Raw genomic sequence first — 23,642 nt, 5'->3', positions numbered from 1 at the left:
CCCATATGAGTGCCAGTTCGTATCCCAGCTGTTCCACTTCCCTTCTTGCTCCCTGCTTGTGACCTGGGAAGGCAGTAGAGAATGACCCAAAGTCTTGGGACCCACGTGGGAGACCTAAGAAAAACTCCTGGCTCTTGGCTTCAAATCGGCTTAGCTCCAGCTATTGTGGCCACTTACGCAGTGAACCAGAGGAGGGAATATCTTTATCTCTCCTTCTCTCTGTAATTCTGACTTTCCAATAAAAGTAAATAAATTTTGTTAAAAATGGCCAAAAAACTTTTTTTATTTGTTTATTTAAAAGGTAGAGTGACAGAGAGCAAGATTTCCCATCCACTGGCCAAAGTGCCTGGGACTGGGCCAGACTGGTGCCAGAAACCAGGAACTCCATCCAGGTTTCCCATATGGGTGGCAGGAATCCAAGTACTTGGGCCATCTTTTGCTACCTCCACAGTGTTGTGGACTAGGTTGGGCCTAATATTTCTTTTCTAGGTTCTTGCCTCTTACTAAAAAAGCATTTTAAGCACAGGTACCAATACAGTTCACAAAGTGAAAAAGTTTATTTAAAAAGTGAGGAATTCACAGACTCAGGAGGGGCTTGTTCAGGGACAGAGTGGAGCAGGAAAGGAAAAGATGGGAGAGATAGGTATCTACCCCATATCCTTCAAGTCCATAGGAAGAGAGAGCCCTGCCTTCTCCAGGCTGCTCAGGAATCTAGAAAGGGGAGTGGTTACATGATAACATTCCAGGTCCCAAGTGAAGGAAAGTATTTCCCTGGGGAATTATCTATCCCATATCACCAGGAGCTTTAGCAGAGAGTTGAATCAAAAATAGAACAGCCAAAAAAAATTTTTTTTAATTAAAGAAAACAAAACAGAGCAGCCAGGATTTTGAACCAGTTCTGCAATATGGAATATCAATTTCCCAGACTGTGTCTTAAACTGTTGTGCCAAAATGAAAAGAATTGAGCAGTAATGCCAAATGCTATGAAAAGCAGCCCAAACTGATGTCATGAGAAGTAAGTAGCATTTTCAGAATAATAAGGTCCTGGAGACAGAGGCTATTTAAAAACAGAAGTCAGTTTGGCTATTCTTTCTTGGGTTGTTAAAATATTTGAAACCCACTGAATAAAGCCAAAAAGAAAAAGAAAGAAAACAAGCTCTCTTCTGTCCTAGAGCAAATTCTCTGTTGACATTTGGGCTAGACAGGTTTGTGGAGGGGCAGATGTGGTCAAGTGCACCATAGGATGTTTACAGGATCTCGTCAGTCCACTATACCTCTCTTCCTGCTGTGACAACCAAAAAATGCCTTCAGACATTGCCAGATGTCCTCTGGGACCACAATCCCAGGCTAAAACCCACTGCCCTACAGCAGGGATTCTTCGAAGCCAGTATGTATCAGAATCACAGAAGGGACTCACTGAGACACTGACTGCTAGGACCTACCCCTCCGCTTGCTGACTCAGCAGACCTGGGATGGGACCTGAGAGCTCTCACATATTCTGTTACTCCTGGTCCGATAACTAAGCTTTGGAAACCACTTTCCTCTACAAAGAAAGGATGGACCACAGTCATGGGCATTTGCGTTGCTTCCTTGGGTTCAGAGAGTCCTAAACAGTGCTTCATTTAAATCACTCCCGTGAAAACTTTAGGGCAAGTATTGCTAAACCTGTGTTACAGGTGAAAAAACTTACAGCTTGGTACTAGTGAGTTTCTGCACCCAAAACCTCTGTCCAAGAAGTGCACTTGCCCATTTGCTAAACCTGCACTGAGTTTACATTCATTTGCATGTTTCTGCTGCTGCTGTTTATCCATGCGGCATGCACCAAAAAATAGACACCTAGGTGGTTTGGCAGGCACTGCTGTGATTGGATAAAGCCTTATGATGGATTCAGGATCAACCTTGTTCTCTCATTTTCTTTGATTTTGACTCCATACATATAGTTTTTAACAAAAGGATGGGCTTTTCAGTTCATTTTACACATACTTAGTGTCTGTTGTGCTGTTTGTGCCAGGAACCAGATGCCATGGCCTAGTTGGGGAAACTGAGCCAACACGTAATGAGAAAGTTAAGGAAAGTCTTGTGACAAGTGTGATAGAGATGCTGCAAGTACCAAAGTTTAAAGGATATGTAACCCAACACTTTAGGGAACTGTGAGCTGCAATCTTAACATATTCAACCTTAACTAGAACAGAGGTAGAGCAGGGAGTTGCTTTTCTCCATGGAGGTATGAGCTCTTGGATTCTCATCCTAAGTAGCTAGATGCTACATACTACTCCTTCTACTTCTATTTCTATTACTACTACTACTCCTGGATAAATCACACAAATTCTCTGCACTTCAAGCTCCGTATCTGTAAAATAACTGCTGCTCTCATCTGGTTGGCTGAGCATTTAACAAGATAATGTCTTTGAGAGCATAAGCATAAAATACTGCACAACTGGAAAACTGATGTGGTTTCTTACCAGAAAATTGAAAGAATCAGTCTTCCCCTATAAAGTTTTTAAACAGAGAACTTTTTAAATTGTCTTTTATTTATGTCCATTTTTCCATTCAACATCACTTACTTTGTGCCAGGCCCTATTCTGGATGTAGTAAGCCTAAAGAAATGAATTCAGAGCTTACATTCCATCAGGGGGAAATAGATAGTATAGGAAGAACTGTGGGACACAAAGCAAGAGATCCCTAACTCAATTTAGAAGCTTTTTGAAAAAGATCACTTATTTAAAGTTCAGGTAACTAAAGACAATGTTAGCTCCTACCAGAGCCTTAGTCAGTTCCAGTAAGGAAATGAGAACTGAGATGTCCTACAAGAGGGTTACGTTTTTGCTAGACATTCAAAAGGAAACCGCATTAGCCAGAAAAAAAGGAAAGTCATCCCCAGCAATAGGACTGTAATCGGGACTGAAGGGTGAGTTGATGAATTGGGAAGAGGCAGCACAGTGTAAATACACCAGGTGAGAGGCATTAATATCCCTGACGCGGGCAGTGGGAAGTCCAGGAGGCAACAACAAATGTTTTTCATCTCTGTAAATGACGTTCTTGTCTTTTCCCCCACCCCTTGTTGTTTATAGGAAGAATCTGAATGAACTAGATCAGATCCAGCGGTATTTCAGCCAGAAGCTCAGCAAGCCATTCCTACCCCTCAGTCCTCAGACTCCTGCCACCATCCTGGAAGGCCAGGAGAGCCCCCGGGACACGATTGGGCCAGGAGCTGGCAGCCTAGATCCCGAGAGCAAGTGCCTCCTGGAGAAATCCAGTAACCTGGTGTCACAAGTCAGCTCCTTGATCACGGGTATGGATGGCTGTAGGGTCTTTCTTGTTGAGTTCTGATCACCAGAGGCCAGTTCAGAAAGCATTGAAATGTCTGCCCTGACACGTCGCTATGACAGCTAGAGACCAATGGTTTCCATCATCTTCCCTTTACCTTTTTGTAACCATATTGTTTTTGACAAAAGAGACGTAGTAGTATGACAGCAGATATACTGGCCTAGTGACACAGGAGATTAATCCTCCGCCTGTCGTACCAGCATCCCATATGGGTGCCAGTTTGTGTCCTAGCTGCCCAACTTCTGATCCAGGTCCCTACTGATGACCTGGGAAAGCAGTGAAGGAGGGTATAGGAGCTTGAGCCTCTAAACTCACTTCAGAGACCTGGAAGATGTTCCTGGATTCCAGCTTCAGACTGGCTCAGCATCTGCCGTAGTGGCCATTTTGAGAGTGAACCAACAGATAGAAGATCTCTTTCTGTCTTTCCCTCTCTGTTGTTCTGACTTTGAAGGAAACAGGATTCTGGGCTATTGCCATATGAGATGCTTGTACCACAAGCAGAAGATTAGCCTATTATACAGGGTTAGGATTAGCAAGCTATGCCATTACACCAGCCCCTCAACATACTTTTTTGCAATTACTAGATATGGGTATGAAAACAACGTATGACACATCTCTGTGCCAGACCCCAGCAGCACCCTGTATCAGACATAAGATCCCTGACCTAAGGAGCTCACAATCTGTTGGGAAAAAATACAGTATTGTGCCAAAGGCCTACCTCTATAGTAGAGATTTGAACCCAAAATTTTTCTCACCTCTTTCCAACATTTCCATTGGCTTCTCTTTTCTCTGTAAACTTCCCCTGCTTTGTCATCAGGGTAATGGGTAGTTGCTTTTATTTTCCACTAAAATAAGGTAGTTTTAATAACTCATCAAATAGGTAAATAAGTGGATTCTCATTTTGGTTTCTAATATAGGTAATGACTGAAGTAAATGGAAGCATGAACATGCCCGCCAGGACTCCCAGCTCCCAAGAATTCCTGAGCATGAACAGATAGTCTCTGAAAGCATTTCCACTGATGTATCCGCAGCTATAAATAGATTAGATTTTGGTCCTCTGATACTAGAATAAAGTACTAGAAATTATCCTGCCTTGAATATAGTCTCACTGACTCTCAGATGGATTAATTGTCCTTAAGTTTTGTTTAGATTCTGATTGCACGAGTACTTCTGAAGCGAGAGGCTGGTGTGGGAAATTTGAGTGGTCTGTGGCCCTGCCTTGTAGTAAGAGTGATATCTGTTGCTGTTCAGATCTGCAGACTATCACCAGGAATTCTCAAGCAGCTTTGAGTTCTCATCGAGCCAGGAATAGAAGCGAAGAGGCCTCCATTCTCCCAGATTGTCAGGACACCGAGGCCATACAGAAAGCAAGAACAACTCTGGACAAGCCGTTGGCAAGACCTCTGGATGAGGGCACAAATTCCTCATCTGCCCCTGTTCCCAAAGAGACTTCCAACAGAAAAGGAGTGCTCAGTGAGCCCCTGGGGCACACGGTACCCATTGCAAGGACGCTGAGCAGTGAAGACACTGAGCCAGGCCCAGCCGACAGTGACGAGGACTACGAAGAAGACATCATTGAACCCAGGACCCTAAATGAGATCACCACCGTGACAGACAAAACTAGCCCTTGGTCCAGTTTCATGTCTGACACAAGTGAATTCATCAGCCCTGAGCCTGATGAGACGCTGAGGGAAAGGCCCTGTTGTCCTTCTCCAGAACCTTGTCCCAGAGAGGAGGTCAAAGGCAGAAGCAGCTTTCCACCTGCCCTGGAAAGGGCTGCCAAACCTGTGAAAGAAAAACTCATCACTTATGAGGGAGAGAGCTTCCAGGGCAGGGTTAGAGAGTCTGCCTCAGCCAACCCTCGGCTTATCCCATGCCTGAAGCTCTCAGGAGCCAGACAGAGGGATACGTTTGTGGGCTGGAGCTCCCAACGGGCAGATGAGGACAAAGAGCCCAAGCCAGAGGCCCAGACTGAAAATGAAGCTACCTCCAGTGAGCCCAGTGACTCTGCTGATAGCTTTGAGAAGTTCCCTCTACACCTGGCCCCCCAGAGAAAGGAAAACCATCAGGGGCCACCCGTGGCCTCCCCAGCCAGCAGGCAGAAGCAGGCAACAGCTGGACCCGAGACGTCCACAAGGCAGAGCCGCCTCCTGTATCCTTTCCTTGTTTCCCACAGTGGTGTCCTAAGCCACCTCCAAGCATTATGATGATGCTGGTACCTAGGTCAAGTGTGTAAATGTGATTGTGAGCTTGTACAAGTGATTGTGAGCAGTGCCACCCTCATGGAACACATGGGGGGCTTTGGAAGACCTCTCCTTTAGAAGACACTGCTGCATGACAGATGCTACCATTCAACCATTACAGCCAGCCCTTCGAGGCATAATACCTTTTGGGGTTTAGATGTTAGTATTCATTAGCGTGATCTACCCTAGTTTATCTGGTTCACCTATTTGGTGTTCTACCGCCTGAGGGCGAGGCCCCGGATTCCAGGGGAACTAAAACTGGAGCATGAGAGAGGGGGAAGAAGAGCACTATTACTGAGTGAGCATTTATTGTGCACTACAACCTTTCCCTCTTTTTTTTTTAATCCATCAGGTCAGCAATTTGAGGTAGATGTCATATGTATTTTGCATGTAATGAAAATGAGGCTCATGGCTACCATGATTTGCCTGAAATTTAACCTTTTAAGAGCAAATGATGGAGCTAAGATGTGGACACTATTTGTATGGATTTGCCTAAGCTCTCAGGAAGAAGGAATCCCTGGCATTCTCTCTATCCTTTGAGACGAACTGGCATGTGCTGGGGAGAGGGAACCACTGAGGATCACAGCTGCACTTGCCTAGCTGGTATCTTGCTGGTACCTGCTCCCCTGGAATCCTGACAACAGGCCAAGGTGTCGCATGGCTGTATATCAGACAAACAGCTTCTCTAACCAGAGGTCTTCCTGGGTTAGAACCGAGACCCTCAGCCCAGCTTCTTATTAGATATGTGGCTTCAGACATTTAGTTTAACTTTTTTGAGCCTGCTTGTTCACCTAGATGCTGGAGGCAATCATTCTACAATCACTGGACTCCCAAGTTCCCTGCCAGTGTCTGTATTTTGTTCTGTGTCCCCTTCACCTGCTGTTGCGCAGCGAAGTAGTCAGTAAATACAGACTGGACGCTGGTGGTCTCACAAGATGGTGGGGACACATAAAATGAGGGGAAAACATCTGCACCCAGAGCACAGATGTGCAGCTTAGCACGGGCAGAGGAAAGCTTTAGGGCAGGAGAGTGAGGTGGCATGGAAAGCTGGTGCCTCCAGCAAAGTTCTCTCTCACCTGGCCTTCCTGTCTTCATGATCATATCAGCTCAGAAAGCAGTCAGTGGAAGAACTGCTGCTTATGCTTGAATTTCACACATTCCAACTACTCATTCTTATAACCGCTAAGTGATACCTGGCCCTGTGCTACGTACAGAGGGCAGATCTGAATCAGACCTTGCCTGAAGAAGGACCCATTATGAGAGAGGAGACAGGCAATCAGGCAATGGTGGTTATAGTTCCAAGGGCTGTGACGAAATGTGGACAAATACTAGGAACCAGGAGAGGAATTGCTCTAACTTCTCAAATATCCCAGAAAGAGACATGTAGACATGTGAACCAGACCATAAAGGCAGGGCCCGATGACTGCCCACACCAGCCTTGTGTGCTGAGATGTGGCCAGGAGAAGGAGCCTGGCCTGCAGGCACCTGTTCACTGTGGCTGCAGCCCAGGGCCAGGTGAGAGGTGGGGCACGCTCAGTCTCACAGAGCCTTCTGTGCCTGGCCTTGAGGGGCTTGGATTCTGTCCCAGAAGCAAATAAGCATTAGCTTCCTCATGCATGAAAGAAGCAATAACAGCACTTAGGTTGTTGCAGAAGTTAACATAAACTGTCTACACAGTGCCTTTACGTGGGTAGTGGTTGGTAAATGTTTACTGTGTGGAGGAGTGTGGTATGGTCAGATTTAAAGATATAGAAAGTCCCTGGGCCTTATAGAGGGTAGATCAGAGAAGATGAGAAATAAGGAGACCAATTAGAAAACTTGCACTAATAATAAACGGTGAAGACAGTCTGACGTGGAGCCTAGACTGCTTTAAATGAGGAGGAAGGGTAGGACTATATGGGTTATGGTAGAAGGGTCAGGGCTGAGACAGGGGAGTAGAAAGTGTGACTTAGAGATTTCTGTCCCAAGTTGACACATGCCCCTGGGGCACCCAGAAGAAGGCAGGGGCCTGGAGTGGAGGTGTGAAATCACGTATAGAGGTGGACGTCTCTGGACATGGGCAGCAATAAGAGTATGGAGAAGAAAGGCTTCATCCCCAGGGATGAAGCACTGAGATCACCCACATGGAAAAGGCGACAGTAAGGCAGATGAAAAATGTGTACAGAAGAGCTGATCAGAGAGCAGAAGGTAGGAACAGGGAAGAGGGGGACAACACAAGAGCCCCAGATGCAGAGGACTCCAGGAAGTAGGGGCCAGCACTCCTGCAAGTCATTCTGGGAGGCAGCCTGGCGTGTAGGCACCAGCTTGAGCCTTAAGGACACCAAGGCAGGAGTGGGCACAAAAACACAGGCTTCCATGTCAAGGAAAGTAGTGGGCAGCCAGCACAGGCAACATTTCCCCTGCCCTGGGGAAAGTGAGAAGGGTGGGTGTTTGTCAAGGGCTCACAGTATGGGCCACCACGCTCAACGCTGCGTGTGTGAATTCATTCAGTCCTGCAGACAGCAGCCATCATTACATCTTTAGAGACAAAGGAATTGCACAAAATAAGAACTTTCCCAGTGTTGCCTAATCATTTAGCAACTGTCAGAGCCAGGTGCCAGGTGGAAGGCTGGTGGGGAAAAAGAGAAAGGAGGCAGGCAGACTGATGTTTTCCTAAGTAGAAGACTTGAGCATTTGCATAAACTAAGAAGAGAGAACATAGGAGTTGCAGGGAGAAGGTGGCTGCTGGAGCAGAAGCCCCTTAAAGCCAGAGGCTGTGGAGACTTCTGTGCTGCAGCAGTGCTAGCTCCACTTGGCATTGGCCAGCCAACGAGCAGAACTCCTCAGCTGTCAGAGCAGCCCCAGCAAACAAGCTCAGCCTTCCCTGTGCCAAGGAGGAGGGCCACCGCTCTATTCCTGCCTCACCACAGAACAATCAGGGACTGGGTCTACAGCAGGAAATGGATGTGTTTTGTTCACTCAGTGGGTACTTACTGAACACTTACTACACCCCAGGGACTATCCTGGGTAAAAAGCCAGACATGTGACTGTTTGAGGTCAGACATGGAAGGAGAGTCAACTAGAAAACCTTGGAAGCATGCTTAGCCTATTAAAACAAATCAAGCATTGGACCATCGCAGTAGTTTCCCACCACCTCCCTCAGAACTCCAGCAAATTAGATCACTGCCTTGATTCAGCAGATGTTTGTGGAACACCATGATCTCAACACATGCTGTGCCCAAGGACAGCCCCTCTCACACAGGGTGCCTCATCCAACCTGAGGCACTACCCTTGGAGCCATCTTCCAGGCCCCACCTGTCTGACAGCAGTAAGGAGGGAGCGCAGGAGAGGAATGGAAGAACAGCAGAGCTGTGGCCAGTGTGGTTCAGCACTTGTTATCTACCAGCCCTCATAGGGTTGTAGGGAAGTAGGCAGGTGACAGAATGAAACCACCCCATCTCTGCCCATTGAGAATCCTATCAGACTAAATGGCCCAACCATCTCCTGTGTTGCAGGGTAAGAGAGGAAGATCACCAGGGTCAAGACTGAGAGAAGGCTTCCTGAAAGAGGCAAGTTTTCAGCTGACCCTAACAGAAAAGTAGACTGACTGTTAGGCGTGCACAAGACCTTCTATTTAAAAGGGACCCACTTGTGCAAGGAATTCATGGTCAGGGATAAGTTGGGCAGGAGCAGAAACGGGGGTAATTAAGGTCAGTGAGATGTGACTCTGGCAAGGGGATGGACTTAACAGGTATTTTGTTCCCTTAACTACTGTGATAGCCCCGAACCTGTTGTGGTGCCCAACTTCTTTTTGCCTCCCCAGCAGTTGGAGGCCTCCCTGCGGATGCTTACTCTGTCTGAAACCTTGCCACCACCAGCCACAACTGACCAGGTAAGAGGACAGCGAGCTGGCCCTCCTGTCTCACGGTCACAAACATGCAGAAGGCAGAGCTGCCCCAGGCCATCTTCCCAGAAAGGCTGTAGCAGAGCTCACTCTCCAGGCCTACACTCAACAGCTCCTGTGGCCCCGGAAGGAGACCGGAGCTCAGGGAAGAATGGAAGAGACATGGAAGGAAAAAACAGTACAGAACATAAAAGCGAAAGTCAGCTGAGAGGCACAGAGAGAGTCAGCTGAGCTGCAGCCAGAGGTCGGTGTGAGTGAGGATGCCTCAGCTAGCAGGTGCAGGGCATTATGACAAAAAAACAAGGAGAATCCCAGTGGCGACCTGTGCTGTTTGCAGACACCTCCCCTAGCTGCTCTCTTCCTAGCACCTGACCTTTCCCATAAGTGGCAAGAAATTCAGCAATACCTAGTACCAAGTTCACAAGAAATTAATAGCAGGAATGATTTCTCCACTTAGTCACCATGTATTTATTGAGTCCCTACTCTGAATCAGGCATTGCACTAGAAATGAGCATATAATAGTAAGGAAAATACGCCCTGTTTTCGGGAAGTACAAGTTGTAGACAAAGAAATAGGATACTTATTATAGACTGCTGAGTACTGGCTGTTCTCCAGGGAGAATGTGTTGAGGCTGAAAAATAAGGACCAGCGTGGTGCTTACTTTATTGGACACTGTTCCAAGCTCTTTAGTTTGACTCATTTAATTCAACAGTCTCCCATTACCCCTGGTTTAAGAGGAAACTGAGGCATGGAGATTAGCTTACCTGGTCATACAGGTAGTAACAGAGCCAGAATTGCAGTCCAGGCAGCCTGGTTCAGCATCTGTGTTTGTTATCACTGCACTGTACCAAGAAACAGCCAGCTCTGTAAGGAACTTGGGGATGAGTGCTCCAGGCAGAACAGCATAGGCAAAAGGTCCTGAGGCCTTTTTCACTTTTATTCAAAATGCAATATTTCCATTGAAGAAGTGGGGAGGGGAGCGGGAGTGATGCCTAATTTAAACTTTCAGCAATGTATGGCAGCATAGGAGGTGTTGGTGACATTAAAAGCACAGTTAAGGTAATGTAGTGGAGAAAGGAACCATAAAGCAGGACTGTGTGCCTGGCAGGTTTCTACGCCCTGGAAGAACTAGGCTCCCAAATTCCTGCCTCAGGGAACTTTGAAAAAGTGTATACAAACCCATTTAATTATCTTGATAATGGGTGAGGAACCCACTGAGGCCCAGAGCTTGCCCTGCAGGCTGTCAGATGTTACTGTTACTCTTGTTTATATAAAGAAACAGAAAATGAGGAAAGGCTGAGTCACTAGCCCAGGGTCACCCAAAAGGTGAGTCTCAGCTGAGCTCTTGCTTTATACCACCTGACAGCCAAGACTGACTTTGCACCTTTTAAACAGGCTTCATTTAGCAATGAAACCCGTATGTGCTTTCCTAGAGGCCACATAGATGGCTCAAAGGTGGGGTCCGGCCGTGGGTGTCCTGAGAGCTGCAGTTAAAGGTGTAGATGTCTGATCCTTTACAAGTTTCTTTCCCTGCCCTCCTCCAAGATATCCATCTCCAGAACCAAAATATCTCACGTATTTGGCACATGCACCAGTCTAAGTTTATCAAGTCGGTAAATGCTTTCCTGGGGAGGGGCAGTGCCCGCCGTGTCCTAGTTACAAGTCACAGCAGACTGATGGCATCTGATGGGATGATGGTGAGAATGACCCCGGTGCCTTTCTCTCCTGGCCTGCAGCCAAGTGGTGTAAGGGTCAGGCATGCCCCAGAGGAAAGCAGGGCTGAGAGCCAGCTCCCCTGCCCTGCCAGCAGAGCTGCTTTTCCTGCGTTTACTTTTGTACCTTTGTTGTACTGGATTTTGAGATCCCCAGAAAATCATCGAGTCCGAAGTCAGTGCTAATACATAAAGGGCAGTTTATTCAGGCAGTTTATTAGCCTAGGTCTCCCAGCCTACTGGGCTGGGTGGGGGAGGGCCAGCTGCAGCCAAGGCTGCAGCAGGAACAGCAGGGCAGAAGGAGAGCGAGGTTCTACAGCACAGGATTCTTATATATTTCAGGACAATTCCATATAATTATACAGTCATGATTGGTCAGTTTTAACTGTTAACTTTCAAAAACAGCACGTTGGCAGGCTTCTGTTAGTAAGTTTGAAGCAAGCAACTTTCAAGAAGCACAAACTGATGAGCTGTAGAGCAGTGGGTCTTATCAAACACCAGGTACTTCCTTCCTGAGGAGTGCTCTGCCTACGTGACCTGCCAGGTGTCCTGCAGGGGTCACGTAGATTGTCAGGCCTGGAGTTCACACAGCCCCCAGCCAAGCAATTAAGGCAGAAATCACAAAAGCAGAAAACATCTAGGTTCTTCACCTTCATTGGATGGCTGACTCCGTACTGTCTCTGGTCTGTTCAATGGGAGGCGCCAAATGCAGGGAGGGAGAAATAAGAAACAAGAATGCTCACTTTAGTTAAAGGGCAAATCTAGCTCAACTCTTTTTAGATTTTTTTTTTAATTGCTAAGTGAGATATACAAAGAGGAGAGACAAAGAGGAAGATCTTCAATCCAGTGATTCACTCCCCAAATGACCACTACGGCCAGTGCTGCACCGATCCAAAGCCAGGAGCCCAGATCTCCTTCTGGGTCTCCCATGCAGATGCAGGGTCCCAAGGCTTTGGGCCGTCCTCGACTGCTTTTCCAGGCCACAAGCAGGGAGCTGGATGGGAAGTGGAGCTGCCAGGATTAGAACCGGCACCCATATGGGATCCCGGCACATTCAAGGCGAGGACTTTAACCACTGCACTATCACACCGGGCCCTAGTTCAACTCTTTTTTTTTTTTTTTTCTTTTTAAGATTTTATTTTATTTTTATTGGAAAGGCAGATATACAGAGAGGAGGAGAGACAGAGAGGAAGATCTTCCGTCCAATGATTTACTCCCCAAGTGAGCGCAAGTGAGCACAATGGCCAGTGCTATGCCGATCCGAAGCCAGGAGCCTCTTCCGGGTCTCCCACGTGGGTGCAGGGTCCCAAAGCTTTGGGCCGTCCTTGACTGCTTTCCCAGGCCACAGGCAGGGAGCTGGATGGGAAGTGGGGGCCTCCAGGATTAGAACTGGTGCCCATATGGGATCCCAGGCGTGCAAGGTGAGGACCTTAACCACTGTGCTACCGCACAGGGCCTGCTAGTTCAACTCTTAACGGACAAATCTGTTCAGGTGTTTTCTGTCTTGCCTTTAGCAAAACTCCATTGCTTATTGCTGTCAGGACCTCTTCTCAGGATCTCATTGTGAGGTCCTAGTGAGGGTGGCCAGTCATCATGGTTTGAGCAGACCTATGGCAGTTGCAGCCCTGGAGGTCCCACAAACCAAGAATCTCCCAGAGGTTGGTCATCTAACTAGAGCCTGGCCTCTCTTTGATACACCTGTTACAGTGTAGTTTCATAGGGTCTTACACTTTTGGCTGGCTACCAGCCAGTGAGAGCTAAGCTAGAAATGAAATCAAGCCAATTTGAGACACTAATATGGAAACTGTCAGACTGAAACTGGAGTCATTTGTGTACAAAATAATATTATTATTATTATGTGTAATAAAGAAATAAATTATAAACAGAACTGGGACCTGGGCAGAAGTTGTGGTGCATTGAGCCAGATCTCTGTCTCATATAAGGGTGCCTAAAGGTAGTAGATGAGAGCTCAAGTGCTTGGTCCCTTCCACCCAAGAGGGAAACCCATATGGAATTTCGGGTTTCATTTTTTGGCTTGGTCCAGCCTGGCTGCTTCAGGCTTTTGGAGAATAAACCAGCAGATGGAAGATTATCCTCTGCTCTGTCTTTATTTTTTTTTTCTCTACTTTCAGTACATTTTCTGAAAAATAAATGTTTGACTGAGAGCAAAATCTGTCACAAAAGATTCTGCCAGAACCACCATGACCTTCCAAAAAAGCCACTATAGCAAGTACTTTTGTGGACCTGGTGCAATGGCTCAATCGCTAAATCCTCCCCTTGCATACACCAGAATCCCATATGGGTATCCCAACTGCTCTACTTCCCATCCAACTCCGTGCTTATGACCTGGGAAAGCAGTAGAGGACGGCCCAAAGCCTTGGAACCCTGTACCCATGTGGGAGACTTGGAAAAAGCACCTGGTTCCTGGCTTCAGACTGACTCAGCTCCAGCCATTGTGGCCATTTGGGGAGTGAAGCAGTAGATGGAAGATCTCTGTCTCTCCTCACTGTGAATTTGCTTTTCCAATAAAATAAATCTTAAAAAGAAAAAAAAGTACTTCGTGTAAGTACATATATGCCAACAACTGTTTGTTCAACCTTGAACTCATGCCAGCCTGGTTACTCATCCTTGTGGCCAAGAACTGTTGCTTATTGTTGCAAGAAAATTTTCATAATCTTCATTTTGGCTTTTTATTTTTAATAAGCTCTGGCAAGATTAAAAAATTTTTTGCGTGATGGATTTTTCCACACACTGTCCAATTTGATGCTGCTGCCATACGTCCCCTTTAAATATACCTAGAATTTTCATGACATTCATATTCCACATTGCACACTCCATGCTTATTCCCAAATAAGCATCATTATTCTTTAGAATCTCTGTTACTTAGTTTCACACTAGCAAATAGACACAAGAAATCAAGAGGAAAATACTTCAGAGAACTCACTGATTTTAAAACCTTTGAAATAGTTACCATAGGATGTCACAACTTTGGCTTCTTTATGGTTTATTTTAGATATAGTTGCAAATTATATCTGGGCAGAGGCACTATAGTCTTAGGACATAGAGTCTCAGAAGGCCTTAAAAGTATCCTGACCTTGAAGAATTTAAGACCAAAAATAATCTTTTATGTTTACCCACATGCTTACTGTCTCTAGTGTTCATCCTCTTCCTCACGTCCAGATTCCTATTGGGCACCATTTTCAATCAGTGTAAATAAATTCCTGTGAAATTTTGTGTAGTATGGACCAGTTGGTAACTGATTTTAAAAAAAGGTGTATCTTTTTTTTTTTTTTTAAAGATTTATTTTTATTATTTTTTCATTGGAAAGGCGGATATACAGAGAGGAGAGACAGAGAGGAAGTTCTTCCGTCCGATGATTCACTCCCCAAGTGAGCGTAACGGGTCGATACTATGCCGATCCGAAGCCAGGAGACTCTTCCAGGTCTCCCACGCGGGTGCAAGGTCCCAAAGCTTTGGGCCGTCCTTGACTGCTTTCCCGGGCCACAGGCAGGGAGCTGGAAGGGAAGCGGGGCTGCCGGGATTAGAACCGGCGCCCATATGGGATCCCGGGCGTGCAAGGCGAGGCCCTTTAACCACTTGCGCCACCGCGCCGGGCCCAAAAAAGGTGTATCTTTTGTCTTCAGTTTCTAAAGATACTTTTCTCAGGCCCAGCCCAGTAACCTAGCAAGTCGCTATGCACATTCCAGGATACCTGTGGGCGCCAGTTCTAATCCTGGTGGCCCCACTTCCCATCCAGCTTCCTGCTTGTGGCTTGGGAGGGCAGTCAAAGCGTTGGGACCCTGCACCTGCATGGGAAACCCTAAGGAGGCTCTGGGCTCCTCGCTTCAGATCGGCGCAGCACTGGCCGTTGCTATCACTTATGGAGTGAATTATCAGACAGAAGATCTCCTCTCTGTATATCTGACTTTCCAATAGAAATAAAATTAAAATACACCTTTCTCACTGGCTTTGCAAGTAGAATTATGATTTGAAATTTTTTCAGAATTGTTTCTTTGAGCATTTTAGAGATGTCATTCCAATGCCTTCTCTCTCCACTTGTTTCTGAGAAGTAGATAATGTCCTAATTTGGGGCACTGAACATAATATGCTTTAAATTTTTTAAATTTTTATTGGAAATGCAGATTTACAGAGGAGAGATACATAAAGAAAGATCTTATGTCTGCTGCCTAGCTTCCAAATTGGCCATGACAGCTGCAGCTGAGCTGATCCAAAGCCAGGAGTTAATTTTTTTTTTAAAGATTTATTTATTTATTGGAAAGTCAGATATACAGAGAAGAGACAGAGAGGAAGATCTTCACTTCACCAAGATGATTCACTCCCTAAGTGAGCGCAATGGCTGATGCTATGCCAATCTGAAGCCAGGATCCAGGAACTTCTTCTGGGTATCCCACACAGGTACAGGGACCCAAAGCTTTGGGCTGTCCTCCACTGCTTTCCCAGGCCACAAGCAGGGAGCTGGATGGGAAGTGGAGCTGCCGGGATCAGAGCCGGGCCCCAAGAGTTAATTTTAATTGTGCATAAATTATCTGTTACGCAGCCTCACGATTGTGTTGGACAAATTACATGTAATTCACATTCAGAATGATTGGAAACAGGATGTGACACCATCTCCTTCCACAAATGCAACTGTGAATGTAGATTTCAAAAATAATAGAGTGGGCCCGGCACGGCACGGTGGCGCAAGTGGTTAAGGTCCTCACCTTGCACGCCTGGGATCCCATATGGGCGCCGGTTCTAATCCCAGCAGCCCCGCTTCCCATCCAGCTCCCTGCCTGTGGCCCGGGAAAGCAGCAGAGGACGGCCCAAGGCTTTGGGACCCTGCACCCGCATGGGAGACCCAGAAGAGGCTCCTGGCTTCGGATCGGCATAGCACTGGCCATTGCGCTCACTTGGGGAGTGAATCATCGGACGGAAGATCTTCCTCTCTGTCTCTCCTCTCTGTATATCTGCCTTTCCAATAAAAAAAAATAATAAATAAATCTTTAAAAACAACAACAAAAAAAGAAAAATAATAGAGTGGCGAATGAGCTCAAGGGGAGTTTATTGGAGGGGAGCAAGCGTACTATTTTGTGTGTGCTCAAGCAATGACCCCCTAGAGAAAGGGAGAAGGAGAAAATGCAGGAGAGAGGAGAGCATAGACGAGATCCCAGTGTGGAGGGGGTCATGGGACCAAGCGCATACTGAGCATTGGCCTTTGAGAGGATAAGAAATGCTTTGACTGGGTCCAGCACAGTCTAGTGCCTGGTGGCTAAAACCCTGCCTTGCAACTGCTGGGATCACATGTAGGCACTGGTTCATGTCCTGGCAGCTCCACTTCCCATTCAGCTCCCTGATTGTAGCCCGGGATAGCAGTCGAGGATGGCCCAAAGCCTAGGACTTTGCACCCATGTGAGACAACTGGAAGAAGCTTCTGGCTCCTGGCTTCGATTCAGCTCAGCTCCAGGCATTGTGGTCACTTAGGGAATGAACCAACGGACGGAAGATCTTGCTCTCTTGTCTCTCCTTCTCTATATATACCTGACTTTCCAATAAAAATAAATCTTTAAAAAAGAAATGGTCTGAGCATAGCATTAAGGAACACAGGCGAGTCCTAAAGAAGTAACTGGAGTAAGTTATTGGGGATGAGTGGAGGCCTTCCCATTGGCTGGACCCCAAATGAGCCCCACTCACCCTGCTCAGACTTTGGCCCTTTATTTGTGGTGGGAGGTAAGGTTGTCACAGTCCTCAACAACCTCCATATCCCTTACCCAGTCCCACATCTTTACCCCGTCTGGCTGACCTCAGCTGTGTGGAACACAATTCCTTTCTCCTTGGAGCATCACTTTTTTCTTTTTAAGATTTGTTTGTTTGTTTGTTGCAAAGGCAGATATACAGAGAGGAGGAAAGACAGAGAGGAAGATCTTTGTCCGATGATTCACCTCCCAAGCAGCACAACCGCTAGAGTTGAGCCAATTCGAAGCCACGAGCCAGGAGCTGCTTCTAAGTCTCCCATGCAGGTGCAGGGTCCCAAGGCTTTGGGCCATCCTTGACTGCTTCCCCAGGCCACAAGCAGGGAGCTGGGAAGTGGGGCCACCGGGATTAGAACCAGTGCCCATGTGGAATCCCGGCACTTACAAGGTGAGGCACCAAGCTATCACACCAGGCCCTGGAGCATCACTTTGATCAGAAGCATCACTGCTTGATTTTGCTGCTCCCTCACTGACTCCTCCCACTTAGCCTCCCTGACTTCCCCTGCTTACTTAAAAAGGGGTTTCCAGAGCACAGCCTTTCTAAATAACATTTATTTGAAATACAGAGTTAAAGAGGGAGAGAGAGAAAAAGATCTTCCATCCTATGGTTCACTTCCCAGATGGCCACAATAGCCAGTTAGGCCCATCCAAAGCCAGTAGCCAAGAGCTTGCTTCAGTCCTCCACATGGGTGCAGGAACCCAAGACCCTTGGGCCATGCTGCCTTCCTAGGTACACTAGCAGGGAGCTGGATCAGCAGTGGAGTAGTCAGGCCTAAAGCCAATGCCTGTAAGACATGCTGGTACCACAAGCAACAGTTTTACCCACTGCACCAGCAGCGCCCAGAGCCTAGTTTTTACTTTTCCATTTGCAGTTACACACAGGGTGACCTCATCTAGTCTCTGTATGCTGAAGGCTGTCATAGTTATCTAATCTGGACCTCTTCTGTCTCTGGCTTTACACATCCAGCTCCTCTGCAGCACTCTCCGCCCCCGCCTTCGATATCTGACACCCCAAATTCAGCCCACCCAGACTTGAACTACAGATTTGATTCCAAAATATGCTCCTCTCTCAATTCATGGGTACTCTATCCTTTTTAATTTAGTTGAGCAAGCCACAATTTGGGGGTTCCTCCCTAATACTTTTTTTCCCAACCTCTGGGAATTCTAGCAGCTCTACATTTAAACTATACATATGCAAATCTAACTACTTTCCACCGTGGTCTAAACCCTGTTTGAACAGCCTGGATTATTGCAGCAAGCCCCTGACTTGCCTCTCTTTGCTTCTGCCCTTGCCCCCTGCTGCAATCAATTCTCCACCCAACATTCAGTGGCCTTCGAAGAGCCCACATTACATAGACCAGGTGACTGTTCTGCCCTGAACCTTTCCATAACTTCCCATCTGTGGATAGGAGAGCTGTACTTTCCATTTTCAACTTGAACTTGAAGCCAGGCTGTGGATCTGCCTCCCCCAAGCTCACTGGCCACCCAACTGCTGAGTATCTGAAATGACATCGGCCTTTATTAGACTAAAAGTAAAACAAAGCAAAGGGAATGAATAGAGGTGAAGAAAGCCAGACTGTATTCAGCAGCTTGAGTGGAATGCCCAAAGGTAAAGGCTCAGCAGCCTCTGGGTTTGGACAGAAGAAAACTCAGAGGATCAACAGAATTTGCTAACTGGGAGGTCCAAACAGTATGTGCTGCAGAAAAGGTCAGAGATTGGGAAAGATGGGCTTGGTCACAAGCAGGCAGAACAGGAAAGGAATCAGGTGCAAAGAGCAAGAACCAACCTGTCATCTGAGCCTGGCCCCTCTGCCCATGGATGGGGCAGTTCCTGACCATGCAATGGACGCAGGCTGGTTCTCTGCCTGCCTGTGTTAAGCTGAAGGTCTGCCTGTACCACAAATAAGCCCCTGTCTTAACAACAGGAGTGTTGTAGGGTTTTTGACCCCGAGTACAGCAGCAACCTCAATTCTTGTCTCGCAGGAAAGAAGAATTTTTGTGCGGATACAGTTTAGTTTTAAAGTAAGATTTATTAGAAAAGTTGAGAAAGGAGACTCCTGTCCTAGTGACGGGAGGGGGCTTTGAGATCCTCTGCCATAGTGGCAGGAGGACAAGTGAAAAGACTCTAGTGCTCTGCCATAGTGGCAGGAGGAAAAGTGAAAAAGATCCATATCAATGGTGGGGAAAGCATCTTTTAAAGGTTTACCTCAAAAATGTTTCTCCATAAACAAAGAAAATTCCTGGTTTCCATGGTACCTGGCCTTGGGACAAAAGGCCAGAAAGGTGTCACTGGCCAACTTCCTTGGTCCCTTTCTAATGATAAAGAGGCCGGTCTGAAGCCCTCCCCCTCGGCACTGGCTGGAGACAGAATGGGGCTGAGGTTTCAGGTGGGGAATTGATATGTTAATGTCGCCCTTGTCTCTTGGGAAGCATTCCTAATAAGTTAAGATGTTCATTTGTCTCAGAAGAGAGGTGCTCTGGTGAATTCAAGACGTGGTGGGGAAAATACCCCTTTATATTTGAGAAAATAATGAGGACTTGGGGACCCAAAATACCCTAACTGCCTACTACCCAGTCTAACTCCTCTCACAGGAGTGGGCGTGGACAGCAGGAAATAGGAGACAAGGCCAGGCATGAGCAGAGGCCTCAGGCTGCCCCCCACCCACAGTATTCCCACCTCCATGTCAACAAGCCTTGGCAGTGCCTCCATCCTGGCAACAGGCAAACCAAGAACCCACCTCAGATATCAGGCCTGGTGTCCCCGAGGGCTCATAAAACACAAGTCTCCCTGGGCCTCTGCCTGAAGCAGAGAAAGGGATGCAAAATAAGTGGCTATTGGGACCCAGAGTACCCCTCTGCAGCACAAACTGGAGACTTGGGTCACCCCTGAGGCCCAAGTCCTTGAGAAGCAGCCCTCTGGGCTCTTTGTGGGAAGGGAGGAATGCATGGAAGCGTCTGTTGCTGCAGAGAGGATCTGCCTTAACCAAAGGCCTGGAATGTGGAATGTGGCAGGTCAGGAGCACGGTCCTGTATAAATGAGCAGGATGTTTGCTGCAAGAGGCCAGCTTTTCCCACACAATGTAAGCCTGCATCTGCTCCAGAGCATGAGCATTCAGGAAGGTAAGGGCTACAGGAAGAGGCTGGCCTACTGGCTTGAGGCCTGGGGCTGGGTGCATCCCACATTATGGAAAGAACTGCAGACACCTGCAGAGGGCAAATTCCTTCCTTCCCTTAAGCCTCTACCTGCATAGAAGACTGGAGATGCCTCTTGTGATCCCTGCCGTGCTAGGAAATAAGGAAGCCTGCCTGTGACCTGACCATTCTCAGAATGGGCTCAGGAGCATGTGCTCCCCTACCATTTGAGCTTCTATAGTGGCAGGGGCCTGGAGCTTTCCCCCTTCCCGTGGGTGAAAATGGTAGGAGAGCAGGGATGCCCTGCTGCCTGCCTTTCCTCGTTGGCTGCTGCTCTAGTCCTCTGGGTAGATCGCCTTGCCGCCACAGCTTAACTCTCTGAGCTCTGCATTCTGGCCTCCCATACAATAGGCATTGGAAATGTCTAGATTAAAGAAATGAAAGGCAGGAAGGGCTGGTTCATCTTGCTGATGCCAGAAGTAATTCTGTCTGTGCCTCAGTTTTCCATGAGTAGGATTGCAGAAACAGGAGATAGTCCTACCCGTCAGGATCTCCACCAAGCCCACTGTGAGTGCCCGGGGTGGAGTGGGGGGGTGCCGTGTCCTTAGGGACAGGCATTCTGGGTGTCCCCACAGTGGCCACTCTCTCTTCTTTCCCTCTTCCCCTCCCAGGCTTTTCCTCCTTCAGGGCAGGAGCCTGGTACAGAGGAAGCAAAAAATTAAAAAATAGAGAAGATTGAACAGATGAGAGCGGAGAGTTGTGACCTGTCTCTCATGACTGGGAGAGGTTTGGTGTCAGGGCACTGTGGTGTTTGCTGCATGTCACTTGAACACTCGGGAGCTGGACATGGTCCCCGCTGGGACACCTACTGTTGTAGGAGTTTTGACCCCGAGTATGGCAGCAACCTCAATTCTTGTCTCGCAGGAAAGAAGAATTTTTGTGCGGACACAGTTTAGTTTTAAAACAAGATTTATTAGAAAAAGTTGAGAAAGGAGACTCCCATCCTAGTGATGGGAGGGGGCTCTGAGATAGAAAGGACCCTTACCCCTGCTACAGTGGCAGGAGGAAAAGTGGAAAAAGGAGACCCATATTAATGGTGGGAAATGCACCTTTCAAAGGTTTACTTCAAAGAGGCTCTCCAAGGACAAAAGGAAATTCCTGGTCCTCCTCGTATCTGGCTTTGGGGCAAAAGACCAGACAGGTGTCAGACCTTGGACATTCCTGGCCTTGGGAATATGAGTACTACACTTTCTCCAGTCTTCTTTTCAATGATAAGGAGATCAGCCTGAGGCCCTCCTATACTATGGCTGGAGATAATGGCTGATGCTTTAGGCGGGGAATTGATATGCTAATGTCACCTTTGTCCCTTGGAAGAGAGGTACTCTGGTGAATCCAAGACATGGTGGGGAAAATGCTCTTTTATATTTGAGGAAGAATGATGACTTGGGGACCCAGAATACCCTAACTGCCTACTACCCAGTCTAACTCCTCTATCACCTCGACAGCCCCACCTCAAAAAGCTGTGACTTGTTTGCAGTCAGGAAGGGACAAGGCGCCTCCTGCAGAGGCCCAGGCATTTGAGGTTGAGGCTCAAGCCCTTGACCACATTCTGCCACAACTGTGGGTTCCTCACTTTCCACCCGGGAGAATAGTAGACTCACCACACAGAGTCCGTAAGGGCTAGGCGAGGTGCAGTGTCTCCAGTGCTGTGTATACCAGTTGCTGTATATCACTGTTATTATGAGGGGCCACAGTCAGCCCCATTTGGGGCGGATGCAGCCAACTTTTTCCTCTGCAGGACAAGAGCGAAGCCGCCAGGGGAGCCCTCTCCAGGAGGCCTTGTCGCCCCAGGCCCAGCTCACTCCCCCCAACCCTGCCTGAGGAGGAGACACGCAGGATCGCACGGATATTTTCTTCTCGGTGCTCCCAGAAAGACTAAGAAGGCCCACGCTCTGCCTTGTCCAGCCTGCCGGAGTAACTGGGCCTGGTTCCCTCAGGACTGGTACAGCCCTGAGAACACCGCCAGGCCAGTCCACCAGTGCCTTGAGATCCAGTCCCAGCACAGACCCACAGCCACCTGCCAGGACTCCTTCTGTGGTGAGGCAGTGGATTCTAGCACCCAAGTGACCCACCCATTATTTGACCAAGGGACCCCAGTTAGGTGCCTTTCTGCCAGGATCCCTACCTAAGCAGACTGCTGACCTTGAGCCCACCCCGCTGCCTCATCAGGGAAGTCCGCTTTGCCTTACAGATTGGGAGGGGCTGTGGGCCTCATGCCTGAAGAGGACCCCCAGAGCTGCCTTCAGTCCACGTGCTTGGGAATAAGGGGCTTATAGATTTCAAGGATTTGTATGCCACATTGAATGAATGAGAGAAGAAGAGGAACTCACCTCCTTCGACCTTTCTTATTTGATTGAGAAACTCTAACCATGCTTTTAATTTATTGTTTTTACTTAGCTTTTGAAGGTCATTATGCCTGCCTGTGTTTGAATAAAATCATATGTTTGTATTCTGTGTGCATTTCCTGGGTTGGCCACTGGAATGGAGGTGTTAAGAATTCACATGAGTTCTTAGAGGAAGTTGGACAGTTGCATAGCCTCTCAGAAGCTCATCCGGAAGACAGCCTAGACCATCCCCATGCAACCTTAGAGACCCTATTGCCCTTCCTCCCTACCAAAAATCAGGTTGGCCCAGATCAGAATGAACCCCATATCTCTCTTGCTGATGCTTGAAGCCTGTTAGAAAAAGACGGGGCCCCCAGAACCTGCCTTGTCTCAGGGGTACTGGATCTGACATAGCTGCACAGAGCCCAAATGTTTGAACAACTACCATTGAGCAAGGCCCTGTGGGAAAGCTAAGATGGGGATGTGGGTATGCAGTGTACAGCAGCTGGGCCACAGGGTTGGAGAGGAACTGACATAAGGGCGTGGTTTCACCCCAAGTGTGTGTCATTTCACTCAGTCCTCCACCTATCTCATGTCAAGGGATGGTTTCTAGTGAAACTGAGACTTCAGGAAGTGCTAAGTGCTTTGCATCTGTTTTCACAGCTAGGAAGTAGTATCCAGAGGTGTCACAAGGCTACCACACTCGGTGGTCAAAGCAGCACAGCCGTGAAGTACTCTGAATTCTGGGAATCCCTGGGAGAAAAACCATAGTCCTTCGAGCCATCAGGGAGGACTTCCTAAGAGAGACTGGTCTTGGCGAGAGAGGACCAGAAGAGTGCCATGGGTCACACACAAGCTGAGGATCCAGAAGTGAGCGGCCAGGCTGTTGCTGCACCTCTATGGCCTCCATAAAGCGTGCTCCCTCTGACAGCCCCAGCTGTGTTCCCAGGGTTGTGGTGGAGATCAAATGAGACACTTGTCAAAGTGCTTTTCCTGCACTTGGCACTCAGGGAGCTTGGGAAATGTCAGCTCCACCCACTGGGCTGGAGCAAACCAGTAGAGCGGCAGGTGCAGGGACCAGAGGCAGAGCCTGCCAGGCTTCAGGGTGCATAGTGATTCCGGAACCTGGAGGAGGAGAGGCTGTTCTTCGCCTGCTGCTCTGCATCTGTTTATCCTGGCTCTCCAAACCTCAGGCTGCCTGTCCTCCCTCA

At 47.8% G+C, this 23,642-nt stretch overlaps 1 protein-coding gene and 1 long non-coding RNA gene across 6 annotated transcripts in view; one reads left to right on the top strand and one right to left on the bottom strand.

Moving 5' to 3' along the window:
* The window catches only part of C2CD3 (C2 domain containing 3 centriole elongation regulator), a 113,218-nt gene extending 91,111 nt beyond the window's left edge, over nt 1-22,107 (top strand). The window contains exons 30-33 of one of the 5 annotated variants that reach the window (XM_040964293.1): nt 3,072-3,292; nt 4,579-5,479; nt 9,330-9,441; nt 21,846-22,107. In XM_040964293.1, coding sequence (XP_040820227.1) covers nt 3,072-3,292; nt 4,579-5,479; nt 9,330-9,441; nt 21,846-21,986 — 1,375 coding nt within the window. In that variant the 3' untranslated portion in view covers nt 21,987-22,107. Of the gene's footprint in view, nt 1-3,071; nt 3,293-4,244; nt 4,412-4,578; nt 6,184-9,329; nt 11,419-21,845 lie in introns of those variants that run through there. The other 4 variants (XM_040964292.1, XM_040964294.1, XM_040964295.1 and 1 more) reach the window with 4 other exon arrangements.
* On the bottom strand, nt 4,281-22,217 carry LOC121145448. The gene is made up of 3 exons (XR_005882019.1): nt 22,135-22,217; nt 14,312-14,316; nt 4,281-4,294 (listed from the first exon to the last, which is right to left on the bottom strand). It is a non-coding gene; the product is annotated as an uncharacterized LOC121145448 (long non-coding RNA).
* Nucleotides 22,218-23,642: the final 1,425 nt, after the last annotated feature.

Source organism: Ochotona curzoniae, unplaced genomic scaffold (genome assembly GCF_017591425.1).
Source record: "Ochotona curzoniae isolate NIBS_2020 unplaced genomic scaffold, NIBS_Ocur_1.0 scaffold_3223, whole genome shotgun sequence".
NCBI classification, from domain to species: domain Eukaryota; kingdom Metazoa; phylum Chordata; class Mammalia; order Lagomorpha; family Ochotonidae; genus Ochotona; species Ochotona curzoniae.
This window is presented reverse-complemented; position numbering and strand designations above follow the sequence as displayed.